Source organism: Oncorhynchus tshawytscha, linkage group LG10 (assembly GCF_018296145.1).
Source record: "Oncorhynchus tshawytscha isolate Ot180627B linkage group LG10, Otsh_v2.0, whole genome shotgun sequence".
In the NCBI taxonomy this organism is placed as follows: Eukaryota; Metazoa; Chordata; class Actinopteri; order Salmoniformes; family Salmonidae; genus Oncorhynchus; species Oncorhynchus tshawytscha.
This window is the reverse complement of record NC_056438.1, coordinates 38,983,435-39,007,707: the sequence shown is the minus strand read 5'-3', so window position 1 is coordinate 39,007,707 and position 24,273 is coordinate 38,983,435. Positions and strand designations below refer to the sequence as shown.

The window sequence follows — 24,273 nt, the reverse complement described above, 5'->3', positions numbered from 1 at the left end:
ATGTAATAAGAAGCATTTTGAGTGTGTGCGTGCGCCTATCTCCGTCTGTTCAGGCCAGATTTGATCCAACTAACATTGTTTAATCAGTCTTTCTTTACACAACTACATATATTTCCTGTGTACACATGAGTCACGGGATGTTTTTGTGCCCACAGAGGGTCAGGGCCCTGAGCATCCTTTCTAAAGGACGACACCACAATTTGCACCTGGTTAGCCATTAGCATTCATAGAAAGGGGAGTCCAGGCTTTTTCTCTCAACCCTGTTCTAGCTAGCAATCCTGATTTTACTAATCAGCTGCAAGAGCAGGGCTGGACCAACACCAAAAAGCTCTCCAGGAGGCTTGAATACCTCCCTAGGTGCACATGGCAAAGATTGAGCAACCCCACTCTTCTGTGGCCTCTACTGCCCATCATTGTAATGATCCCTAACTATTGACACCCCTATATTCAGAATCCTCATTATCATCACCATCCACATCATCCCATTCATCCCAGAGGTAATTTCCAAGAAAGCAGCACCTTGGTTCATGTAGCAATGGGACAAAAAGGTTATCCTTGTTGGTGATGAGGGTGAAGTCATTCTGATTGCATTGTCAATATCCTTTTTCAAGAAAAAGGTCTCCAAGACCCCTTGGTGAATGATGATGATGATCCAGTATAAGCTAACCCAACCCAAGCACATGCAACCTTGGTCGAGTCAATGGCAGTGATAAGTTGACATCTGGGGCACAGTAGCTCAGCTGAGATCGTATCAATGTCTCCACAAACAATTAAAGCTAATGAAGCTAATTTCTTCATGGGCTTCATATCGCACACCGCCGTAGCTCAGAGTCTATATGACACTATCAGCTTTGCATTCAGGTCACACTCTGGCACCACAAAGACCATTAAAATGTATCAGATATCCTTCACCCTATGCTGGCAGGGTTTTGTTAGGCCAAGCCTTCTTTCCAAAAAATGGAGTCTACCACAGACCGACCGAAAGATAGTCAACCAGACATTGGGCAAGCGGCGGTTTTCGAGAGTATTGCATAAATGTCAGTGGATGTGACATTAAACGCCATGCCAGACCCGGCGTCCAATTTCAGCATACACAATAGCTTTGATGTGCTTCGCCTCTTTCAAATTACACCCCTCCCCCCAGACCAACCCTGAGCTGACCCCATGAGGTGCACACATCTCCCACCTTCGACTGAACCGGGAGTGGGGGGCTACATATTTCTCCCCTGATCTGGAGGACAGTTATCTTCCTAAGAGCAGACTTGACAGTATAATAGCTCCACCTTATGAGGGGCCAGGGAGGGAAGAAAGTCACCAGGGAGTATGGGGAATTATTATGGCCCATGGTGGCTTGAGAAATGCATCCTTACATTCCTTTGTTGTTGAATTATTTTACAGAATTGCCTAAGCAATGGGTACATTTCCTTTCCTCCTTCCTTCCTCTGCACATATGTTCCTTCCCTCCTTTCTTCTTAAGTACAAACTTACATATATATATAGTCCCTTCAGAAAGCATTCACACCCTTTTACTTTTTCCATATGTTGTTGTGTTACAGCCTGAATTTAAAATTAATTAAATTGAAATGTGTGTCACTGGCCTGCACACAATACCTCAATGTCAAAGTGGAATCCTTTTTCTATCATTTTTTACAAATGGATTAAAAATGAAGCTGAAATGGCTTCAGCCAATAAGTATTCAACCCCTTGGGTATGCTTGTCATCGTCAAGGACTAAGGAATTTTGGGGGGGATAAAAAGAAACTGAATAGAGCTAAGCACAGGCAAAATTCAGTCTGCATTCCAACCGACACTGGACAAATTCACCTTTCAGCAGGACAATAACCTAAAACACGAGGCCAACTCTACACTGGAGTTGCTTCCCCAGGGTTCTACTAAGCTATGTGGAATTATTTTAGAAAGACCCTACCAAGGATCATTTCGCTATTTGATTTAGAATTGTAAATGGTAAAAAATATATACTCAAATTATTTGGTATATTAGCCCAAACAAAAACATTGAATAACAGATTCACTAGATAGAACAACAGATCTACAGGGAACATCTACAGGGAGATGTTCTGACAAGTCCAATATATTGGAGATAAACTACATGACCAAAAGTATGTGGACACCTGCTCGTCAAACATCTCATTCCAAAATCATGGGCATTAATATGGAATTGGTCCCCCCCTTTGCTGCTATAACAGCCTTCACTCTTCTGGGAAAGCTTTCCACTAGATGTTGGGGCTTGCTTACATTCAGCCACAAGAGCATTAGTGAGGAGGGGCACTGATGTTGGGAGATTTGGCCTGGCTTGCAGTCGGCGTTCTAATTCATCCCAAAGGTGTTCGATGGGGTTGAGGTCAGGGCTCTCTGCAGGCCAGTCAAGTTATTCCACACCAATCTCGACAAACCATTTGTCTCGACATCACTTTGTGCATGATGACATTGTCATGCTGAAACGGGAAAGGACCTTCCTCAAACTGTTAGAAGCACATAATCATAAAGAATGTCATTGTATGCTGCAGCATTAAGATTTCCCTTCACCGGAACAAAGGGGCCTGCCCGAACCATGAAAAACAGCTCGCCCACCAAACTTTACAGTTGGCAAAATGCATTGGGACAGGTAGTAGTGTTTTCCTGGTATCCACCAAACCCAGATTAGTTTGTCGAACTGCCAGATGGTGAAGCATAATTCATCACTCCAGAGAACGCGTTTCCACTGTTCCAGAGTCCAATGGCGGTGCGATTTACACCTCATTGGATTGAGCATGGTGATCTTAGGCTTGTGTGCGGCTGCTCGGCCATGGAAACCCATTTTATGACGCTCCCGATGAACAGTTCTTGTGCTGACATTGCATCAAGAGGCAGTTTGGAACTAGGTAGTGAGTGTTGGAACCGAGGACAAGCATTTCGGCCCTCGGCGGTCCCGTTCTGTGAAATTATGTGGCCTACCACTTTGTGGCTGAGTTGTTGCTTCTAGATGTTCCCACATCACAATAACAGCACATACAGTTTACCAGGGCAGCTCTAGCAGGGCAGACATTTTACGAACTTGTTGGAAAGGTGGCATCCTATGACGGTGCCACGTTGAAAGTCACTGAGCTCTTAAGGCCATTCTACTGCCAATGGTTGTATATGGAGACTGCATGGGTGTGTGCTTGATTTTATACACCTTTCAGCAACGGGTGTGGCTGAAATAGCCAAATCCACTAACTTGAACGGGACTCTACATACTTTTGTATACATTGTGTATATAAGAAAGATCATGAAACAGATTTTTCTGGACATGTATTTAACAATTTTTATTTTATTTTTTACACTAAACAGTCTCCATATACAGCACCAGTCAAAAGTTTGGACACACATACTCATTCCAGGGTTTTTCTTTTTCTAATGAAGACATCAACACTATGAAATAACACATATGTAATCATGAAGTAACCAAAAAAGGGTTAAACAATCAAAGTAGCCACCCTTTGCCTTAACGACAGTTCAGCACACTCTTTGAATTCTCTCAACCAGCTTCAATAGGTAGTCACCTGGAATGCATTTCAATTAACAGGTGTCCCTTGTTAAAAGTTATTTTGTGAAATTACTTTCCTTAATGCATTTGAGCCAATCAATTGTGTTGTGACAACGTAGGGGTGGTATACAGAAGATAGCCTTATTTGGTAAAATACCAAGTCCATATTATGTCGAGAACAGTTCAAATAAGCAAAGAGAAACGATAGCCCATCATTATTTTAAGACATGAGTGTCAGTCAATACGGAACATTTGAAGAACTTTAAAAGTTTCTTCAAGTCCAGTCGCAAAAACCATCAAGCGCTATGATGAAACTGGCTCTCATGAGGATCGCCACAGGAAAGGAACACCCAGAGTTACCTCTGCTGCAGAGGAAAAGTTCATTAGAGTTAACTGCACCTCAGATTGCAGTCCAAATAAATGATTCACAGAGTTCAAGTAACAGACACATCTCAACATCCACTGTTCAGAGGAGACGGTGTGAATCAGGCCTTCATGGTCGAATTGCTGCAGAGAAACCACTACTAAAGGACACCAATAAGAAGAAGACTTGCTTGGGCTTAGAAACACGAGCAATGGACAATAGACCGGTGGAAATATGTCCTTTGGTCTGATGATTCCAAATGTAAGATTTTTGGTTCCAACTGCTGTGTCTTTGTGAGACGCAGAGTAGATGAACAGATTATCTCTGCATGTGTGGTTCCCACCGTGAAGCAAGGAGGAGGTGGTGTGATGGTCCTTTGCTGGAGACACTGTCTGTGATTTATTTAGAATTCAAGGCACACTTAACCAGCATGGCTACCATAGCATTCTGCAGCGATACGCCATCCCATTTGGTTTGCACTTAGTGGGACTATCATTCGTTTTTCAACAGGGAAATGACCCAAAACACAACTCCAGCTGGTGTAAGGGCTATTTGACCAAGAAGGAGTGTGATGCAGCATCAGATGGACCTGGCCTCCACAATCATCCGACCTCAACTCAGTTGAGATGGTTTGAGATGAGTTGGACTGCAGAGTGAAGGAACGCAGCCAACAAGTGCTCAGCATATGTGGGAACTCCTTCAAGACTGTTGGAAAATCAGAAGTTGGCAGATCGGCTGTACCGACTTCAGACGAGCCCAAAACCGAGAACACCATTGTGTTTGTGAGAGTCTCATCTTTCCATAATAGTTTGAAGGGCCAAACCGTTTGGACCCTACAGACGATTTTCGAGATGTCTCATGGTCTGACAAACACCGCTCTAGCTCTGTCACCTTTCACCGCAGATGCGGAAGTTCTACATCGGCCGATATGTTGGATTGAGACGCATCAAAGGCAAAAAAACAGATATCTATAGCTTAAACTGACATTTTCAATGGGGATTTTTTTATTATACTAATTTGATTTCCGTTTTCAGATCCGTTTTGCCTTTGAGATCACAGTGAATAAAATTACATGACAAGGGGCACCTGATCCTACTGACTCCCCATGGGGATGAAATGTTGATTACCCTGGTTCTATGATAATATGAGTGAGATGTCTTCAAGTAATACCTACATGTTTCAAGCAGACCAGCATAGTCCCTGTGCCCAAGAACGCCAAGATAACCTGTCTAAATGACTATCGCCCCATAGCACTCACATCTGTAGCCAATGTAATGCTTTGAAAGGCTGGTCATGGCTCACATTAATACCATAATCTCTGACACCCTAGACCCAGTCGTATACCACCCCAACAGATCAACAGACGACACAATCTCTATTGCACTCCACATTGCCTTTTCCCACTTGGACAAAATAAAAACCTACGTGAGAATGCTGTTCATTGACAAGAGCTCAGAGTTCAACACCATAGTGCCCTCCAAGCTCATCCCTAAGCTATGGACACTGGGACTGAACACCTCCATCTGCAACTGGATCCTGACCGGATGCCCCCAGGTGATGAGCGTGGGCAACAACACATGCATTCTTAAGTCTCCTTCTGCACTCTCTGTTCAACCACGACTGTGTGGCTGCGCACGACTCCAACACCATCATTAAGTTTGATACGACGCGACAGTGGTAGGTCTGATCACCAATGGCGATGAGACAGCCTATAGGGAGGAGGTCAGAGACCTGGCAGTGTGGTGCCAGGACAACAACCTCTCACTAAACGTCACCAATACAAAGTAGCGGATTGTTCACTACTGGAAACGGGGGGCCGAGCACGCTCCCATTCACATCGAGTGGGCTAAAGTGGAGCGGGTCAAGAGCTTAAAGTTCCTCAGTGTCCACATCACTAAGGATCTATCATTGTCCAAACACCCCAATACAGTCGTGAAGAGGGCCTGACAACGCCTATTTCCATTCAGGTGGATGAAAATATTTGGCATGGGCCCTCAGATTCTCAAAAATATCTATAGCTGAACCATTGAGAGCATCTTGACTGGCTTCATTACCGCTTGGTATGGTAACTGCTTAGCATTCAATTGCAAAACGCTACAGAGGGTAGTACATATGGCTCAGTACATCCTTAGGGCTGAGCACCCCACAATCCAGGACCTCTATACCAGGCGGTGTCAGCGGAAGGCCCTAAAAATTGACCAAGACTCAAGCCACCCAAGTTATAGATAGTTATCTCTGCTACCGCGCAGCAAGCAGTACCAATGCACCAAATCTGGAACCAAGGACCGTTAACAGCTTCTACCCCGAAGACATAAGACTGCTAAATATTTAGTTGAATAGTTAACTAAATAGCACACTTTTCACACTATTTAATTTTACTCAACACATATGCTGCTGTTTTTTACTCTGTCACTTTATTCATAGTTATATGTACATATCTACCTGTTGTATATAGTCAAGTTATTGTTACTCATTGTGTATCTATTACTACATGTTTTACTTTTCTATTATTTCTCCATTTTCTTTCTCTCTGCATTGTTAGGAAGGGCCCATCAGTAAGCATTTCCCTGTTAGTCCACACCTGTCGTTTACGAAGCATGTGACAATTACATTTGATCAGAGTTCTTTCAAATACATGTTTTGAAGTATCGCAATGGGATATGGCCAACTCCAATATCGCAGACATGTTCTCCGAAGCCAGGGTAGTTCCAAAAAAAGAATCCCTCAGAGGCTCCGACACAGGGGACAGTAGGCGTCAACGAAGGTGCAGTGACATCCTTTTGGTAAAACCTCAAATGTAGCCAAACATGCCACATTGCATATCCCTTGTAAAGAGAAGCATTTGCTATTACAAGCCAATATAATAGCCTCCACTATCCAATGGGATAGTCGTTGACGAGAGAGGAGCCTACCCTTGCAGGGGGGCGCTGAAGAGATGTAGAGTTGGTCGCTCTTGCGTAAGGCTCTCATTCTGTCCAAGTAAATGTGCAACGTGAGTACTGGACAAACGGTGCAGAGGCTCTTATTCCATGTTAGTGAATGGCAGCGGGTAGAAAGCCACAAGCTCTAAGGGAAGGCAATTATAATTATCGCTGACCATAGGCATAAAGGAAGGTTTAAGTTAACTTGGATAACCTCAGTGCAAACTGTAGGCACAAATGGTAGACTGGCAGTGCATGAAGCTCACTCACTCTGCAGGAATAAGGGCAATCAGCAAAGGGGTTTTGAAGGAGAGATATTTCATCTTCACACCTTCCAGCAGCTTAAAAGGCTGCTGTGAAATAGCCTCAAGCAAAATAGGTCCCAAGACGGGGCTAAAGGCTTGGAGACTGGACGTAAGCAACGTGATCCCTACTGTGTTTTTGTCAAAGCCACTTCTCAAAAACATGCCACTTGTTTCCAAACAGTGAAAAGGGGGCTTTGGCACTCTGAATAGTCTCAATGAGTGGTAAGCCTGTCGCATTCAGATTCATCCTCTCACAGGCTTGGCCCAGAGGGCCATGGTTTCTGGGTGAGGGTGGGAAATCTCTTTGTTAATTTGGGTCAGAAGTTCCCTGCGTAACAGTAGCTGCCAGGGCTTGTCAAAGTAAGAGAGTGATCTTCCCTAACCAGAGCTTTCCTGGCCATCCTGGGACTACTAAAATGAGGGATAAGCCTCAGGCATAGAGGGAAAAAAGCGTAGAGCAGCACACTTGGCCAAAGGGTGTGCCAGTGCGTCTACCTCCAGTAGTACTGCTAGCGCAAAGAACAGCGGGCAGTTTCTCTCTTTGTGCATGCATAGAGATCAATGGTGTTCAACCATATCTCTCCAAGATCTGGTTCCCCACTTGGGGATGGGAGTCTCCAATCCCCGTATAGGGGATTCCCTCTGGACAAGTCCGCTCCTATATTCAGTACGCCCAGGACATGAGTCGCGCATAGTGAGAGTAGGTGTGTTCTGCTCCACAGAATAATCTTGACAGCAAGTGCCACCCTGGGCGTTGATGTATGCCCCCAGTCGTATTGTCTGTCCTGATTAGGATGTGATAATTCCCGAAGGGCTGAAAATATTTCAATGAAAGGAACACTGTCAGAAGTTTGAGGTAGTTTACATGAGAGGCAGAGCTGTCGGGACAAAGATCGAGGGGCTCTTCCAGTGACAGACAGCCGAGAGAAGGTTACCGTTAACTTTTTGATTGAGGTGATGTTGTGTACACAGACGTTGGGTAGATACCCAACGCTGGAAGTCTCTCATTCCCAGTAGACACAGTGGTACTGAGATGGAGGATGCCATCAACCCCAAGACTCAAAGATACGTTCTGAGCATAACAGGAGCGCCCCCTGCGGAACTGTCGATAGTGTAGCCCGATAAAATAGATCCAGCTTGACGCTTAGGTATTCTATTCTCTATGTGGGCACCAAACAGCTCTTTTTCCTGTTGATCTTGAACCCTAACTCGGTGAGGTGGGTTAAGAGGAAAGCCGTGTCTCGTACTGCTTTGGTGGAGACTCAAATTTTTATTTTATTTAACTAGGCAAGTCAGTTGAGAACAAATTCTTATTTACAATGGACGGCCTACCCAGGCCAAACCCTAATCCGTACGATGCTGGGCAAATTGTGTGCCTCCCTATGGGACTCCCAATCACAGCTGGTTGTGATACAGCCCAGGATCGAACAAGGTTCTTTAGTGACTCCTCTAGCACTGAGAAGCACTCTAGCACTGAGTGCCTTAGACCGCTGCGCCACTCGGGAGTTTTTAATCCCCTGATTCTCCGGGGCGCTACAGCCTCCTCCACACACTTGTTGAACATGCGGGGAGCTAGTGCTAGGCCGAAGGGGACACCAAGGTATTCAAAGGCTGTTCCATGAATGGAAAAATTGAGAAACCTCCTGTGTGCTGGTATTACGTAAAAATAAGAGCCCTGTAGGTCGATTGAAGTGAACCAGTCGCCTTGACGAAAAGAGCTAGACAGCACGTTGACCATAGGTTCGGGCTGGTCAAGTAAGTAAGCACATGGACCTTTTCAATATGGCTGTTGAGGGATCCATATGTCCAGAATGGGGTACATCCAAACTGTCGGTCTTCCACGGCTACTTCAAAAAGAGCAGAGGGGAGAGTTGTGGCATGGAGGTTTTAGTGAGCCCCTTCCATCTTCCCTGTGAGCGGACGCATAGGAATGAGCCGCTGCATGAGGGGTAGGGTTTTAGGAGCACAGATATGCCTCTACCCCATTCTGATGGGGGGAAAGTCTGTGCTGCACCCGAGAGGGACATGGAATGAACTGCCGCTGGGGATGCAGGGCGGTACCTTGAAGCGGCCGCAGCAAATTACCATTTCCCCCACTGTCTGCCTTTGTCTTGGACTGTGGGTTTGCAGCCTGGCGTTAGCAAACTGCCCTCTCCCTAATGCGGAGCCTTGGCTTGTAGAGGGGAGACCGGGTTGCCACGTACCCGGGTCTGCGAGGCAAGAGGTGCACAGGCTAGCCTTGAAGCAGTAGCTGATTCTGTTTTTTTTTTATTTTACCCCCTTTTTCTCCCCAATTTCGTGGTATCTAATTGTTAGTAATTGTCTCATCGCTACAACTCCCGTACGGGCTCGGGAGAGACGAAGGTCGAAATGCGTCCTCCGAAACACAACCCAACCAAGCCGCATCCAAATCCAAACACAGTGCACCTGCGCCCGGCCCGCCACAGGAGTCGCTGGTGCGCGATGAGACAAGGATATTCCTACTGGCCTAACCCTCTCTAACCCGGACAACGCTAGGCCAATTGTGCGTCGCCCCACGGACCTCCCGGTCGCGACAGAGCCTGGGCGCGAACCCAGAGTCTCTGGTGGCACAGCTAGCGCTGCGATGCAGTGCTCTAGACCACTGCGCCACCCAGTAGAGCTGAATCTGTTTTTGAGTCAATTGCCCGGAGAACCTAGTAGGTCAGGCTGGTCAAGTAAGTAAGCACAACAACTGAACGTTATGTGAACTATGCAAGCTGAACTGGTGTGCTGGCTGAGGTAGGCCGTCTGAGCATTTCGCCTAGCTTAGGTTAGCTGAGTCTACATTTAATCTGAGGTGAACTATATACGAGAGCTAAGCTAGCAATTGCTAGACGGTGGTTAGCTAGCTAACTATGTGTTGATATATCTTTCAAAAAACAGAGCGGTAGAAAAGACTAACGTTAGCCACAAACTACAAAAATGCTGTTACTTTTCTCAACAATATTGATGCCCTGAATTTAGCAGGTGCTATCGACAGATCAGTTGGAAAAAGTCATGGACTACTTTCTGCACATGCCACGGTCAGTGTGAACCGGAGTGACTTGACAACGCTGGCCAAACAAGATGCAGCTACAAACAAAACTGAATTTTGATTCCAGTCTGCCATGAAGCGTTCATCCATGTATCTGGGTAAGAGTCTAGCTACATTTTCACATATTATATGTTTTCATTGCAAGTTAACGCGTACTGTTAGCTAGTGAATGTTAGCTTGCTAGCTCGCTAGCTAACATTATGTGTATGATCTGTGTAGTAATATTATTTGAATCTGAAATCCATTTGCATTACTAGTTATTGCTAAATATTAGCTAGCTAACTTTGAACATTGTTGGTTAGCTCTTTAGCTACCTTCAGATTCATACTACAGCTAAAGATAATGTTTACATTTGTAGTAGTACGAGTTGATATTATGCTAGCTAGCTAGTTAGCTAGCTAAAGTACATGTCTAAACACCACTTCGCCAGATGATTACATGACCCTTCCAGTTAGCCAGATGTGTCTGGGGGTGATTACGGCAATCTATTGAACATGTCTAGACAATAGTGTCCCATCCACTTAGCTAGATGTGGCTGGGGGGTGGTTATAGAATTTCCTTCACATGACTCATCAATTTAGACAAGTGTGTCGGGCAAGCGTCATCTAATAATTATACAATATCTTTTATCTTGTTATTTTTATCTGGACACATTTTTTTGATATAACTCCTATGCAAGTAACCGTTTCACTGTACCATTTACACTTTCTGTAGCCTGTGTGTGTGACAAATAAACTTAGATATTTTTTATTTAGTGTGTTTATCAGTGAAGAACAACATGACCTGCACCAAAGTTAGATTAGGATATAGGCCAAGGGCTAGATAGTGTATTTTTACCTGGAGTTTTTCCTTATTGTAGGCTACTACTTTTACCACTTTTAGTCTTGAAATCTTTGGTAGTTTACTAAACTACTCACTCTGTCTAGCACATAGCCTCACATGTGAATCCTTAAAGAGATGGGTGGGGCTAAAGCTTAAGAGGTTGGAAACTATGCTGAATGGGTGTAGACAAAGAGCAGCTCTCCAGTAGGTGTACCAACACATTCAAGGGACATTTTCTCAAAAGTGGGGTCACAAGTTTATCAGCTTTCCAAGCAGAATTACTTTCCCAATGTTCCTCAACTGCAGTGTATGATATACAATTTTCTAGGTCTCTACTTTTATACAATGTAAAAAACACCATTTCAAATTTTGCTACATAAGACCGAATCGAGGCAGTTGGTCACAAATATAGTAGAAAGAGTAGAAAATGCAGAAAAGTAGAAAATGAATTGTACTTCAACACAAAGAGACAAGAGCAGAGGTCTTACGTTCGGCAGCGTTAACATTGCGGTTCGCTTGAGAACATTTAAGCAGGATCAAGTCGTGCTGAGGGGAGATTCCGGAGCGTAGTAAACTTCGCAAGGAAGGGAGCGAGAATAACCAGTGGGCGGGTGAGTGGCACCTTATAAAACGGGAGGCGCTCACCTCATTCACCAGTCAACCGGTCTGTTTCTGACAGATGTTGTGTGATTGATTCTTCCTAGTAGTGATCTGCCTACCGCGAATCCCATTGTGTTCCATAAAAAATTGTATTTGAATGAACCTCTTTACTTCTGATCTTCTCTGCAGGTAAACTACACGATTCAAAAAGTATGCTAGCATGAATAACCTGTGCACATACAAAGATGGGTGTAGCATGACTGCTCACTTTTATCTTGCCAACATTGTGCAATGCAACAAATTCAAGAGAAAGGGGTACAACCAATTTCCTTGGTTATACTGTAGTCACAGAAAAGCCATGTACTTTGTGAATACCATGTGATTGACAGGCGACGAGCTAAAAAGGTGCTGTAGAATGTGTTGTTTACCCCTCCCCACCTAGCCCCAAGTGTCATTACCTTCATAAGGCGGTAAACATGTGGCGAAACAATATTATTAAGAGACAAACACTGTTGTGGTAGGTGTATCAAAACTGGAATTCCTCAGCATGCGGCAGTGCTCGTGTGCTGTTCTAAGAGAGCTCCATGTATAAGGACAGAAAAAAAAGTCTGGCACCAAAAATAGCTTTGTTCACATGGAAACGACCTGGAGGGAAGAAGAACAGAAAGATAGAGGAGGCTAGAATGAGAGGGGAGAAGGAGAGACTAGAGACAGAGGAGAGAGAAAAAGGGAGCAAGAGAGAGATGTCTGTATTTTGCACCGGGGGATAGGAGGAGAGTAGAGGAGAGGAGGGTAAAAGCTTTATCTCCACAAACCTGTCCTGTCTCATCAAGCCGAGCCGCCGCGTGTCAAGGTGTCTAAATCTTAATCTCCAGCTTGGGCAAGAGCCTGGCTCAACAGCTACCTCCGGCTCCTCTCCTAACGGTTTTGCTGTATGAAATATCATCAAGCTATTCTCCCTTCTCCAGAAGAACTATGTCAATTTCCCGTCGTCACTCATCCTCCTCGGGCTAATGGAAAATCTCAGGAGAGGGCCTGGGTCCCAAAGGGCAAACTATTCCCTATATAGTGTACTTCTTTGGCCCAGGGCGCATAGGAAATCCCCCATAGGGCCCTGGTCAAAAGCAATGCACAATATATGGAATAGGTTGCCATTTGGGACTCAAACTGAGACTGCGCGAGGCGTCTGGGGAGTTTGTAGTACACAATATTACCCATGCTACAGGCTCTGGCTGGGCCAGTCAAGAACATTCAGAGACTTGTCCCGAAGCCATTCCTGCGCTCGCTTGGCTATGTGCTTAAGTTCATTGTCCTGTTGGAAGTTGAACCTTCGCCCCCAAAATGAGGTCCTGAGCGCTCTGGAGCAGGTTTTCATCAAGGATCTCTGCACTTTGCTCCGTTCATCTTTCCCTCGATCGTGACTAGTTTCCCAGTCCTTGCCGTTGAAAAACATCCCCACAGAATGATGCTGCCACCACCATGCTTCACTGTAGGGATGGTACCAGGTTTCCTCCAGAAGTGACACATGGCATTCAGGCCAAAGAGTTCTTGGTTTCATCAGACCAGAGAATCTTGTTTCTTACGGTTTGAGTCCTTTAGGGGCCCTTTGGCAAACTCCAAGTGGACTGTCATGTGCCTTTAACTGAGGATTGGCTTCAGTCTGGCCACTACTATAAAGGCCTGATAGGTGGAGTGCTGCAGAGATGGTTGTCATTCTGGAAGGTTTTTCCATCTCCAAAGAGGAACTCTGTCAGAGTGACCATCGGGTTCTTGGTCACATCCCTGACCAAGGCCCTTCTCCTCCAATTACGAGGTAGGAAGAGTCTTGGTGGTTCCAAACATCTTCTATTTAAGAATGGAGGCCACCTTGTTCTTGGGGACCTTCAATGCTGCAGACATTTTTTGGTACCCTTCCCCAGATCTGTGCCTTGAAATAATCCTGTCTCGGAGCTCTACGGACAATTCCCTATGGCTCGGTTTTTCCTCTGACATGCACTGTCAACACTGGGACCTTATGTCGACAGGTGTGTGCCTTTCCAAATCAAGTCCAATCAATTGAATTTACTACAGGTGGACTCCAATCAAGTTGTAGAAACATCAAGGATAATCAACAGAAACAGGATGCACCTGAGCTCAATTTTGAGTCTCATAGAAAAGGGTCTGAATAGTTAGTGTTTTTTTATTTTCAATACATTTGCAAATACTTCTAAAAACTTGTTTTCGCTTTGTCATTATGGTGTATTGTGTGTAGATTGATGAGGAAATAAAACACTTTAATACATTTTAGAATAAGGCTGTAATGTAACAAAATGTTGAAAAAGTCAAGGGGTCTGAATACTTTCCGAATGCACTGTACACAGCGGACCGATCATAGAAAGGTGCAGACGTAGATTCAGGGGGGTTCTTTTACAATTAAGAAAGAAGAGCGGTGGTGGATTACCACTTGGAAAGAGAGACAAAGGGAGAATAGAGCAATGGATGAAGGGGGTGTGAGAGAGAGGGGAAAGGGAGAAGGGACACATTTTCTTAGAGCTAGCTGATGTCTATTGAGAAGAAATATGTCAATTCAAACAGTCTTTAATTCTAATATAAAAATGTCACATAACAGAAGCTTTTAACCAAAGTGACGTACAGTACAGTGTGTGCATACACTTTCCATATGTGCATGTGATCCCTGTGGGAATTTTACTAGTGTCTATATAGTGTAAAAAGAGTGAAGATTCATGAAAAGTTAGCAATGGCCAGTGTTTTCCAGATTTTCCCATCATCCTTAGACTGGAACTTAGGGCCCTTGATCTAAGCCTTATATTCTTATGGATAAACAAGGTTCACCTTAAGAACTGGTTTAAAATATTATTTGTTGTCCCGGAGTGTTTGATTGTGCTAGCACATGGAGTGCCAGATGGGCAGGGTTCGCATTTTTAGGACTATTGATTCCATAAGTTACCGGGAAAGCTAAATCAAGCCTAGCTATAATATTTGAACTTATATTTGAACTTATCTAACTGATATCTTAGACAAGAGGAAATGACAGAGGAATCGAACCCTTGCCTCAAGGGGCAATATTTTGTTTCTTAGTTAAAATTCCCGAAGGGATTATATACAAATATATACTCTCACTGTGCTGCAAGTCTATTTAGATAAAAACATCTGCTAAATGGAATATTATATAATTATTGAGGCAATCTGCGATGGCAACATCCATGTTTGGACTTTTGCATTTATGTTATATAGCATTTGATTATTGAAGAATAGAATGTAAAATGCCTCTGGAACTTAGTTCAACTGTCTAACCTCATCAGAACCCAAAATATAATGATGTTTTACTGCTTTGTTCGTAAATAAACACTTAAACAAATGAAAAAAAATTCTCACATGCGCCAAATACGAGTGTAGACTTTACCGTGAAATGCTTACTTATAAGCCCTTAATTCTATTTCTTGAACTGCATTGTTGGTTAAGAAAATATTCACTAAATAAACTAAAGTAAAAGGTCAAATAAAAAGATAAATAAAAAATGCTTAAAACTATAATTTTGATCTCATGGACAGTCAGTCCTTGCATCCATAGGTCTTTCTATGAATTTGAGAGTGGTTGCATTTTTCCAGCCCCATCCCTCAGCTGTTTGCCATATCTGTGGCCTGTTTGTTGTGATTTTAACTGCAGATGACTACTTTAAGTAGACAAGTTGTGACAGTCAGGACCACCTCCCAGGACTAATTGTTGATTTATTGATGTTAGTGCATAAATATATATTTCAATGTCTATGACTGCCATGTGGGGATATACATTTCTTAAGTACCTGTCTAGGTCCTCAGCATCCTGCATGTTGAACAGCATGGAGGGGATGAGTTTGTCCATGTGCTGGGGCTCCCAGATGATGGCCTGAAGCTCATCGTTCACAGTCTTCCTCACCACACCCTGCAGCCCTTTGATACCGGCCACACGGATCCTAAACAGGATACACACACACACACTTTAAATACTGTATTTGAAGGACTTAAACATTTCAAAAGGTCACAGTTTATTGGGAAAGCATTCAGACACCTTCCCTTTTTCCACATTTCTGACACGTTTCAGGAAACTATGCGTATGTCGCAAGTCACTACTTCACAGGAGAGGCATTTCTTTTCAACATTTGTTTTTTGGCAGAAATGCCTTCTGGAACATGTGAACTTCCATGTGCCTTCATAACAAACGTGAATGGCCATCTGTAAATGAGAATAAATGTAAAATTACGAGACAAGTTTATTTAGCCACGGAAAAGACTGGAACCTTCCCGCTAGCCATGATTGGCTGAGATAGATGGGCTGGACATGTCGAAAGATGAGGTTGGATTGGCCTGCCATGCAGCGCGCTTCTATCAGCTTCTATCTATTTATTTATCCATTATTTTACCAGGTAAGTTGACTGAGAACACATTCTCATTTACAGCAATGACCTGGGGAATAGTTACAGGGGAGAGGAGGGGGATGAATGAGCCAATTGTAAACTGGGGATTATAACATGAGCTGATCAGTATGTGTAGGCAATCCTTTCTAACACATCTTTGTTTGAAGATATCACATTGTAGAACAGCAAAAAAGTATGGCTCTCCACTTTCTGGAGGGCCGAGATGTGAAATCAGTGGAATGCCCAGTGGAAGCAGAGTGTGATAGCTAAGGAACTGGAGAAAATCCGTCTGTTTGATTGCAAATATATAGAGGGAGTTGAATAGACACACAGAAGGCTGTTGTAATCTGGAGACCGGTTTGTTATACATCTTCAAACCAAGGGCAACCATGGTATCCGTGACAGAGAGGGAGAAGAGTCCATCCATATGGGTAAGATAGTCCAGCTAGCTACATTTTCAGATATAATACATTTCTAATTTATCAGAAAGTCATTTTCATTGCAAGTTAAAGCGTACTGTTAGCTGGCTTGCTCGCTAGCTAGCTAACGTTACATGTATGATCTTTGTAGTAATATTACTTGTATCATTTGCATTGCTAGTTATAGCCTAATGTTAGATAGCTAGCTAACATTGAACCGGGTTGGTTATCTACCTGCAGATTCATACAGGGTAGTATAAATCATGATTATGGTTCATTGTTTAGCAAGCTAGCTACATGTCTAAACAAAAGACTCCACTATGCAAGTATCAATTTCACTACACCTTCTGTAACCTGTGCATGTGATAAATCAACTTTGATTTTATTTGATTTTCTATGTGTCTACCAGACGGTAATGTGAAGAACATGACCTGGACCAAAGTCAAATTAGGATATAATGTTAGGCCAACAAGACATAGTCCAAATAAAACAACTCTGGTAGAATGCCCTCATTTTCTTTCAACAAACTCACAACCGCAAGATATTTTCTGTAATTGGCTCGCCATTAACTAGTAAATAATGATCTTGTTGTGAGTTTATTTTCCTGTAATAATGAAGACAAATTAGCTAAAGTGAAGAAGTTGTCAGCTATATGATATGGTCATTATTTGAACTGACTAGCCAGCCCTAACAGATCCACAGATGATAAAGTCATCTATTGCACTCCACACTGCCCTTTCCCACCTGGACAAAAGGAACACCTATGTGACATTGCTATTCATTGACTACAGCTCAGCATTCAACACCATAGTGCCCTCAAAGCTCACCAGTTAGCTAAGGACTCTGGGACTAAACACCTCCCTCTGCAACTAGATCCTGGACTTCCTGATGGGCCGCCCCCAGGTGGTAAGGTTAGGAAACAACACATTTTTTTAAACAAATAATTACAGCAATATTGGTGGTGGGATGAGGTCTCTCTGCAGAGAGTGAATCATAGTCATCTGAATATATTCCTGGTGTCTTTATTAGATTAAGGAAGAGCAGGCATCTCTGGTGGAGTAGGCGTCCCTATAAAGCTCCTGCGTATAAAGCGATGTATGCACCACCACTGTTCTAGAGATTCTTTCACTGGTTGGTTGGATTGCTAGTGTTTGGTCTGTTCTGTGTGTTATCTAATAAACGTTGCGCTGCCTTTCTTTCCACTGTTATGGGTATTCTTTGGTTGTTTACTGTTGCTTTCTTTCTATCATCTCATGAAAGCAGCGAGCTATGGAATGGTGAATAGGATTATTATTATTATTATAACAATCAGTAAGCCTGGCTACTGTATGTAATTAACTAGCCTACTACTTAGATTTACATTCTCCTTTTAACATTTTAGGATTATTATAACAATCAGTAAGCCTGGCTACTGTATGTAATTAACTAGCCTACTACTTAGATTTACATTCTCCATTAAAATTATTTTGTTGGTGGCCCATTCTTTTATGGCATGAAAATCTGTGTGTAGCTTTAAAGGGATACACTGGTTAACCAAAATTACAACTTTACATATTTGCTTCCTTACTTGTCTATGGACAAGGAGAAAATGGCAATTTCCTCCCAGTGAGCATAATTTAATTCAAGTGAACAATTCCTTTAATAATTTTTTTGTTCAAGGTTTATTTTCAAGCCTGTTAATTTCCTCACCTGGTTCTGGTCTCAGGGTCTTCATGGGTTGAGTGGCACATGGCGCTGAACTGGGAGACAAAGAAGTCATAGCGCCGGTGGTAGGACGGTGTGTCCTCCTCGATGTTGGCAAACTTGACAAACTGTTGGAGGCAGAGACTAGAGTAAATGGAAATTCTAATGACCCAATTAACTTATTGGAAAATACAGTACCAGTCAAAAGTTGACACCTACGCATTCAAGGGTTTTTCTTTATTTTGAATTGTGAAGACATCAAAACTATGAAATAACACATGGAGTCATGTAGTAACCAAAAAAAGGTGTTAACAAATTAAATTATATTTGAGATTATTCAAAATAGCCATCACTTGACAGCTTTGCACACTCTTGGCATTCTGTAAACCAGCTTTATGAGGAAGGCACTTGGAATGCATTGCAATTAACAGATGTTAATTTGTGGAATTTCTTTTATTCTTAATGCATTTGAGCCAATCAGTTGTGTTGTGACAAGGCAGGGGGGGAAACAGAAGATCACCCTATTTGGTAAAAGACCAAGTCCATATTATGGCAAGAACAGCTCAAATATGCAAAGAGAAATGACAGTCCATCATTACTTTTAGACATGAAGGTCAGTCTGGAAAATGTCAAGAACTTTGAACGTTTCTTTAAATGTAGTCGCAAAAACCATCAAGTGCTATGATGAAACTGGCTGTCATGAAACTGGCTGTCACCACCACAGGAAAGGAAGACCCAGAGTTACCTCTGCTGTAGAGGATACGTTCATTAGAGTTACCAGCCTCAGAAATTGCAGCCCAAATAAATGCTTCAGAGTTCAAGTAACATCCACATCTCAATATCAACAGTTCAGGGGAGACTGAGTGAATCAAGCTTTCATGGTCAAATTGCTGCTAAGAAACCACTACTAAAAGACATCAATAAGAAAATGAGACTTGCTTGGGCCAAGAAACACGAGCTATGGACATTAGACTGGTGGAAATCTGTCCTTTGGTCTGAGTCCAAATTTGACATTTTTGGTTCAAACCGCCGTGTCTTTGTGATAAGCAGAGTAGGTGAACGGATGATCTCTGCAAGTGTGGTTCCCACCGAGAAGCATGGAGGAGTGATGGTGAGGGGGTGCTTTGCTGGTGACACTGTCTGTGATATATTTAGAATTAAAGGCACACTTAACCAGCACCACTACCACAGAATTATGCAGCGAAACACCATCCCATCTGGTTTGCACTTAGTGGGACTATCATTTGTTTTTCAATAGGACAATGACCCAACACACATCCAGGCTGGGTAAGGGCTATTTTACCAAGAAGGAAAGTGATGGAGTACTGCATAAGATGACCTGGCCTCCGCAATCACCCGACCTCAACCCAATTGAGATGGTTTGGGATGAGTTGGACCGTAGCATGAAGGAAAATCAGCCATCAAGTGCTCAGCATATGTGGGAATTCCAAGACTGTTAGAAAAGCATTCTTGGTGAAGCTGGTTGAGAGAATGCCAAGAGTGTGCAAAGCTGTCATCAAGGCAAAGGGTGCTACTTTGAAGAATCTAAAATATATTTTGATTTGTTAAAACTTCTTGTAACTAGGGGGCAGTATTTTCATTTTTGGAAAAATAACGTTCCCAAAGTAAACAGGCTATTTTGTCAGGACAAGATGCTAGAATATGCATATAATTGACAGCTTAGGATAGAAAGCACCCTAAAGTTTCCAAAAATGTAAAAATATTGTCTGTGAGTATAACAGAACTGATATTGCAGGCAAAAGCCTGAGAAAAATCCAATCCGGAAGTGACTCATGTTTTGAAAGCTCTGCGTTCCGACGCGTCCCTATTGAGCAGTGAATGGGCTATCAACCAGATTACTTTTTCAACATATTCCCCAAGGTGTCTACAGCATTGTGACGTAGTTTTACGCCTTTATGTTGAAGAATACCCGTAAGCGGCTACATTGTGTGTGGTCACCTGATGGCTCTCAGAGTGATTCTCGCGTAAAAGACAGGTAGCCATTTTTCCTTTCGCTCCTACTGAAAAACCAATTGTCCCGGTGGATATATTATCGAATAGATATTTGAAAAACACCTTGAGGATTGATTATAAACAACGTTGCCATGTTTCTGTTGATATTATGGAGCTACTTTGGAATATTTTTTCAGCGTTTTCGTGACCGCAATTTCCGGTCGATTTCTCAGCCAAACGTGAAGAACAAACGGAGCTATTTCGCCTACAAAAATAATATTTTGGGAAACATTTGCTATCTAACTGGGAGTCTCGTGAGTGAAAACATCCGAAGCTCATCAAAGGTAAACAATTTAATTTGATTACTTTTCTGATTTGTGTGACCAAGTTACCTGCTGCAAGCTGGACATAATGCTGTGCTAGGCTATCGATAAACTTACACAAATGCTTGTCTTGCTTTGGCTGTAAAGCATATTTTGAAAATCTGAGATGACAAGGTGATTAACAAAAGGCTAAGCTGTGTTTCAATATATTTCACTTGTAATTTTCATGAAAAGGAATATTTTCTAGTAATATTTATGTCCGTTGCGTTATGCTAATTAGTGTCAGTCGATGATTACGCTCCCGGATCCGGGATGGGAAACTAGCTCCCTGGTACACAGAAAATACCCGAGCTCTGAAGCGAGCTTCCAGAAAATTGGAACGGAAATGATGGCGCCACACCAAACTGGAAGTCTTCCGACTAGCTTGGAAAGACAGTACCGTGCAGTACCGTAGAGCCCTTACTGCTGCTCGATCATCCTATTTTTCTAACTTAATTGAGGAAAATAAGAACAATCCGAAATTCCTTTTTGATACTTTCGCAAAGCTAACTAAAAAGCAGCATTCCCCAAGAGAGGATGACTTTCACTTTAGCAGTGATAAATTCATGAACTTCTTTGAGGAAAAGATTAGGATTATTAGAAAGCAAATTACGGACTCCTCTTTAAATCTGCGTATTCCTTCAAAGCTCAGTTGTCCTGAGTCTGCACAACTCTCCCAGGACCTAGGATCAAGAGAGACGCTCAAGTGTTTTAGTACTATATCTCTTGACACAATGATGAAAATAATCATGGCCTCTAAACCTTCAAGCTGCATACTGGACCCTATTCCAACTAAACTACTGAAAGAGCTGCTTCCTGTGCTTGGCCCTCCTATGTTGAACATAATAAACGGCTCTCTATCCACCGGATGTGTACCAAACTCACTAAAAGTGGCAGAATTAAAGCCTCTCTTGAAAAAGCCAAACCTTGACCCAGAAAATATAAAAAACTATAGGCCTATATCGAATCTTCCATTCCTCTCAAAATTTTTAGAAAAGGCTGTTGCGCAGCAACTTACTGCCTTCCTGAAGACAAACAATGTATACGAAATGCTTCAGTCTGGTTTTAGACCCCATCATAGCACTGAGACGGCACTTGTGAAGGTTGTAAATTACATTTTAATGGCATCGGACCGAGGCTCTGCATCTGTCCTCGTGCTCCTAGACCTTAGTGCTGCTTTTGATACCATCGATCACCACATTCTTTTGGAGAGATTGGAAACCCAAATTGGTCTACACGGACAAGTTCTGGCCTGGTTTAGATCTTATCTGTCGGAAAGATATCAGTTTGTCTCTGTGAATGGTTAGTCCTCTGACAAATCAACTGTACATTTCGGTGTTCCTCAAGGTTCTGTTTTGGGACCACTATTGTTTTCACTATATATTTTACCTCTTGGGGATGTTATTCGAAAACATAATGTTAACTTTCACTGCTATGCAGATGACACACAGCTGTACATTTCAATGAAACATGGTGAAGCCCCAAAATTGCCCTCGCTAGAAGCATGTGTTTCAGACATAAGGAAGTGGATGGCTGCAAACTTTCTACTTTTAAACTCGGACAAAACAGAGATGCTTGTTCTAGGTCCCAAGAAACAAAGAGATCTTCTGTTGAATCTGACAATTAATCTTAATGGTTGTACAGTCGTCTCAAATAAAACTGTGAAGGACCTCGGCGTTACTCTGGACCCTGATCTCTCTTTTGAAGAACATATCAAGACCATTTCAAGGACAGCTTTTTTCCATCTACGTAACATTGCAAAAATCAGAAACTTTCTGTCCAAAAATGATGCAGAAAAATTAATCCATGCTTTTGTCACTTCTAGGTTAGACTACTGCAATGCTCTACTTTCCGGCTACCCGGATAAAGCACTAAATAAACTTCAGTTGGTGCTAAATACGGCTGCTAGAATCCTGACTAGAACCAAAAAATTTGATCATATTACTCCAGTGCTAGCCTCTCTACACTGGCTTCCTGTCAAAGCAAGGGCTGATTTCAAGGTTTTACTGCTAACCTACAAAGCATTACATGGGCTTGCTCCTACCTATCTCTCTGATTTGGTCCTGCCGTACATACCTACACGTACGCTACGGTCACAAGACGCAGGCCTCCTAATTGTCCCTAGAATTTCTAAGCAAGCAGCTGGAGGCAGGGCTTTCTCCTATAGAGCTCCATTTTTATGGAACGGTCTGCCTACCCATGTCAGAGACGCAAACTCGGTCTCAACCTTTAAGTCCTTACTGAAGACTTCTCTCTTCAGTGGGTCATATGATTGAGTGTAGTCTGGCCCAGGAGTGGGAAGGTGAACGGAAAGGCTCTGGAGCAATGAACCGCCCTTGCTGTCTCTGCCTGGCCGGTTCCCCTCTTCCCACTGTGATTCTCTGCCTCTAACCCTATTACAGAGGCTGAGTCACTGGCTTACTGGGGTTCTCTCATTCCGTCCCTGGAAGGGGTGCGTCACCGAGTGGGTTGATTCACTGATGTGGTCATCCTGTCTGGGTTGGCGCCCCCCTTGGGTTGTGCCGTGGCGGAGATCTTTGTGGGCTATACTCGGCCTTGTCTCAGGATGGTAAGTTGGTGGTTGAAGATATCCCTCTAGTGGTGTGAGGGCTGTGCTTTGGCAAAGTGGGTGAGGTTATATCCTTCCTGTTTGGCCCTGTCCGGGGGTGTCCTCGGATGGGGCCACAGTGTCTCCTGACCCCTCCTGTCTCAGCCTCCAGTATTTATGCTGCAGTAGTTTATGTGTCGCGGGGCTAGGGTCAGTTTGTTATATCTGGAGTACTTCTCCTGACCTATTCGGTGTCCTGTGTGAATTTAAGAGTGCTCTCTCTAATTCTCTCTTTCTCTCTTTCTTTCTCTCTCTCTCGGAGGACCTGAGCCCTAGGACCATGCCTCAGGACTACCTGACATGATGACTCCTTGCTGTCCCCTGTCCACCTGGCCGTGCTGCTGCTCCAGTTTCAACTGTTCTGCCTTATTATTATTTGACCATGCTGGTCATTTATGAACATTTGAACATCTTGGCCATGTTCTGTTATAATCTCCACCCGGCACAGCCAGAAGAGGACTGGCCACCCCACATAGCCTGGTTCCTCTCTAGGTTTCCTCCTAGGTTTTGGCCTTTCTAGGGAGTTTTTCCTAGCCACCGTGCTTCTACACCTGCATTGCTTGCTGTTTGGGGTTTTAGGCTGGGTTTCTGTACAGCACTTTGAGATATCAGCTGATGTACGAAGGGCTATATAAATAAATTTGATTTGATTTGATGGGTAGTATGGTTACTACATTCCGTACAGTGGTTTATCCTTTAAAGGTTGCAGTGTACTGCAGCACAGCTTGCATGGTGCCACAGAATTCTATGGCACGTTATTTAAGTGCCAACCACTGGTAACACTAATGCTAGTTAGTGCTAGTTTGACCAACTGAGAAGCCTTCGATAGCCTTCAAGTGACTATACTAGGGAATTTTAAAACTTTTTTTGTAAGAACATAGTATATGGGACTAATTTTAAGAAATTTTGTCCAACTAATTTGATTAATATTATGGTGTTTCTATTCCAAGAAAATTTAAAAACCCTCTTGGTTTCCGTTAGGATGGAACGGAAAATATGGCGCTGTACAACATGATGGATGGGAGTACGCTAAAGTACTTAGCTATTTAGCTAAAGAATCCCTGTGTCATGTGGGCACACGGGAGACCAGGGTTCAATTCCCCGACAAAGAGGAAGGAGTAGGCTGTCCTTGTAAATAAGAATTTGTTCTTAACTGCCTTGTCTATTTAAATAAAGGTTTTGTTAAGAGCATAATATTCCTAATTGTAGTCTAACCAATACCCAAACAGAGATTCAGTCAAAATAAAAATCTCATTGATTTATCA

The 24,273-nt window shown here is 43.1% G+C and overlaps 1 protein-coding gene across 5 annotated transcripts in view; it reads right to left on the bottom strand.

Annotated features, from left to right (window-relative positions):
- Nucleotides 1-24,273, bottom strand: part of efr3a (EFR3 homolog A (S. cerevisiae)) — a 248,436-nt gene that overhangs the window by 116,684 nt on the left and 107,479 nt on the right. For all 5 annotated transcript variants that reach the window (XM_024419921.2, XM_024419917.2, XM_024419920.2 and 2 more), the window contains exons 6-7: nt 18,092-18,213; nt 15,394-15,543 (exon numbers count right to left, since the gene is read on the bottom strand). In XM_024419921.2, the coding sequence (XP_024275689.1) occupies nt 15,394-15,543; nt 18,092-18,213 (272 nt within the window). The remainder of the gene's footprint in view (nt 1-15,393; nt 15,544-18,091; nt 18,214-24,273) is intronic.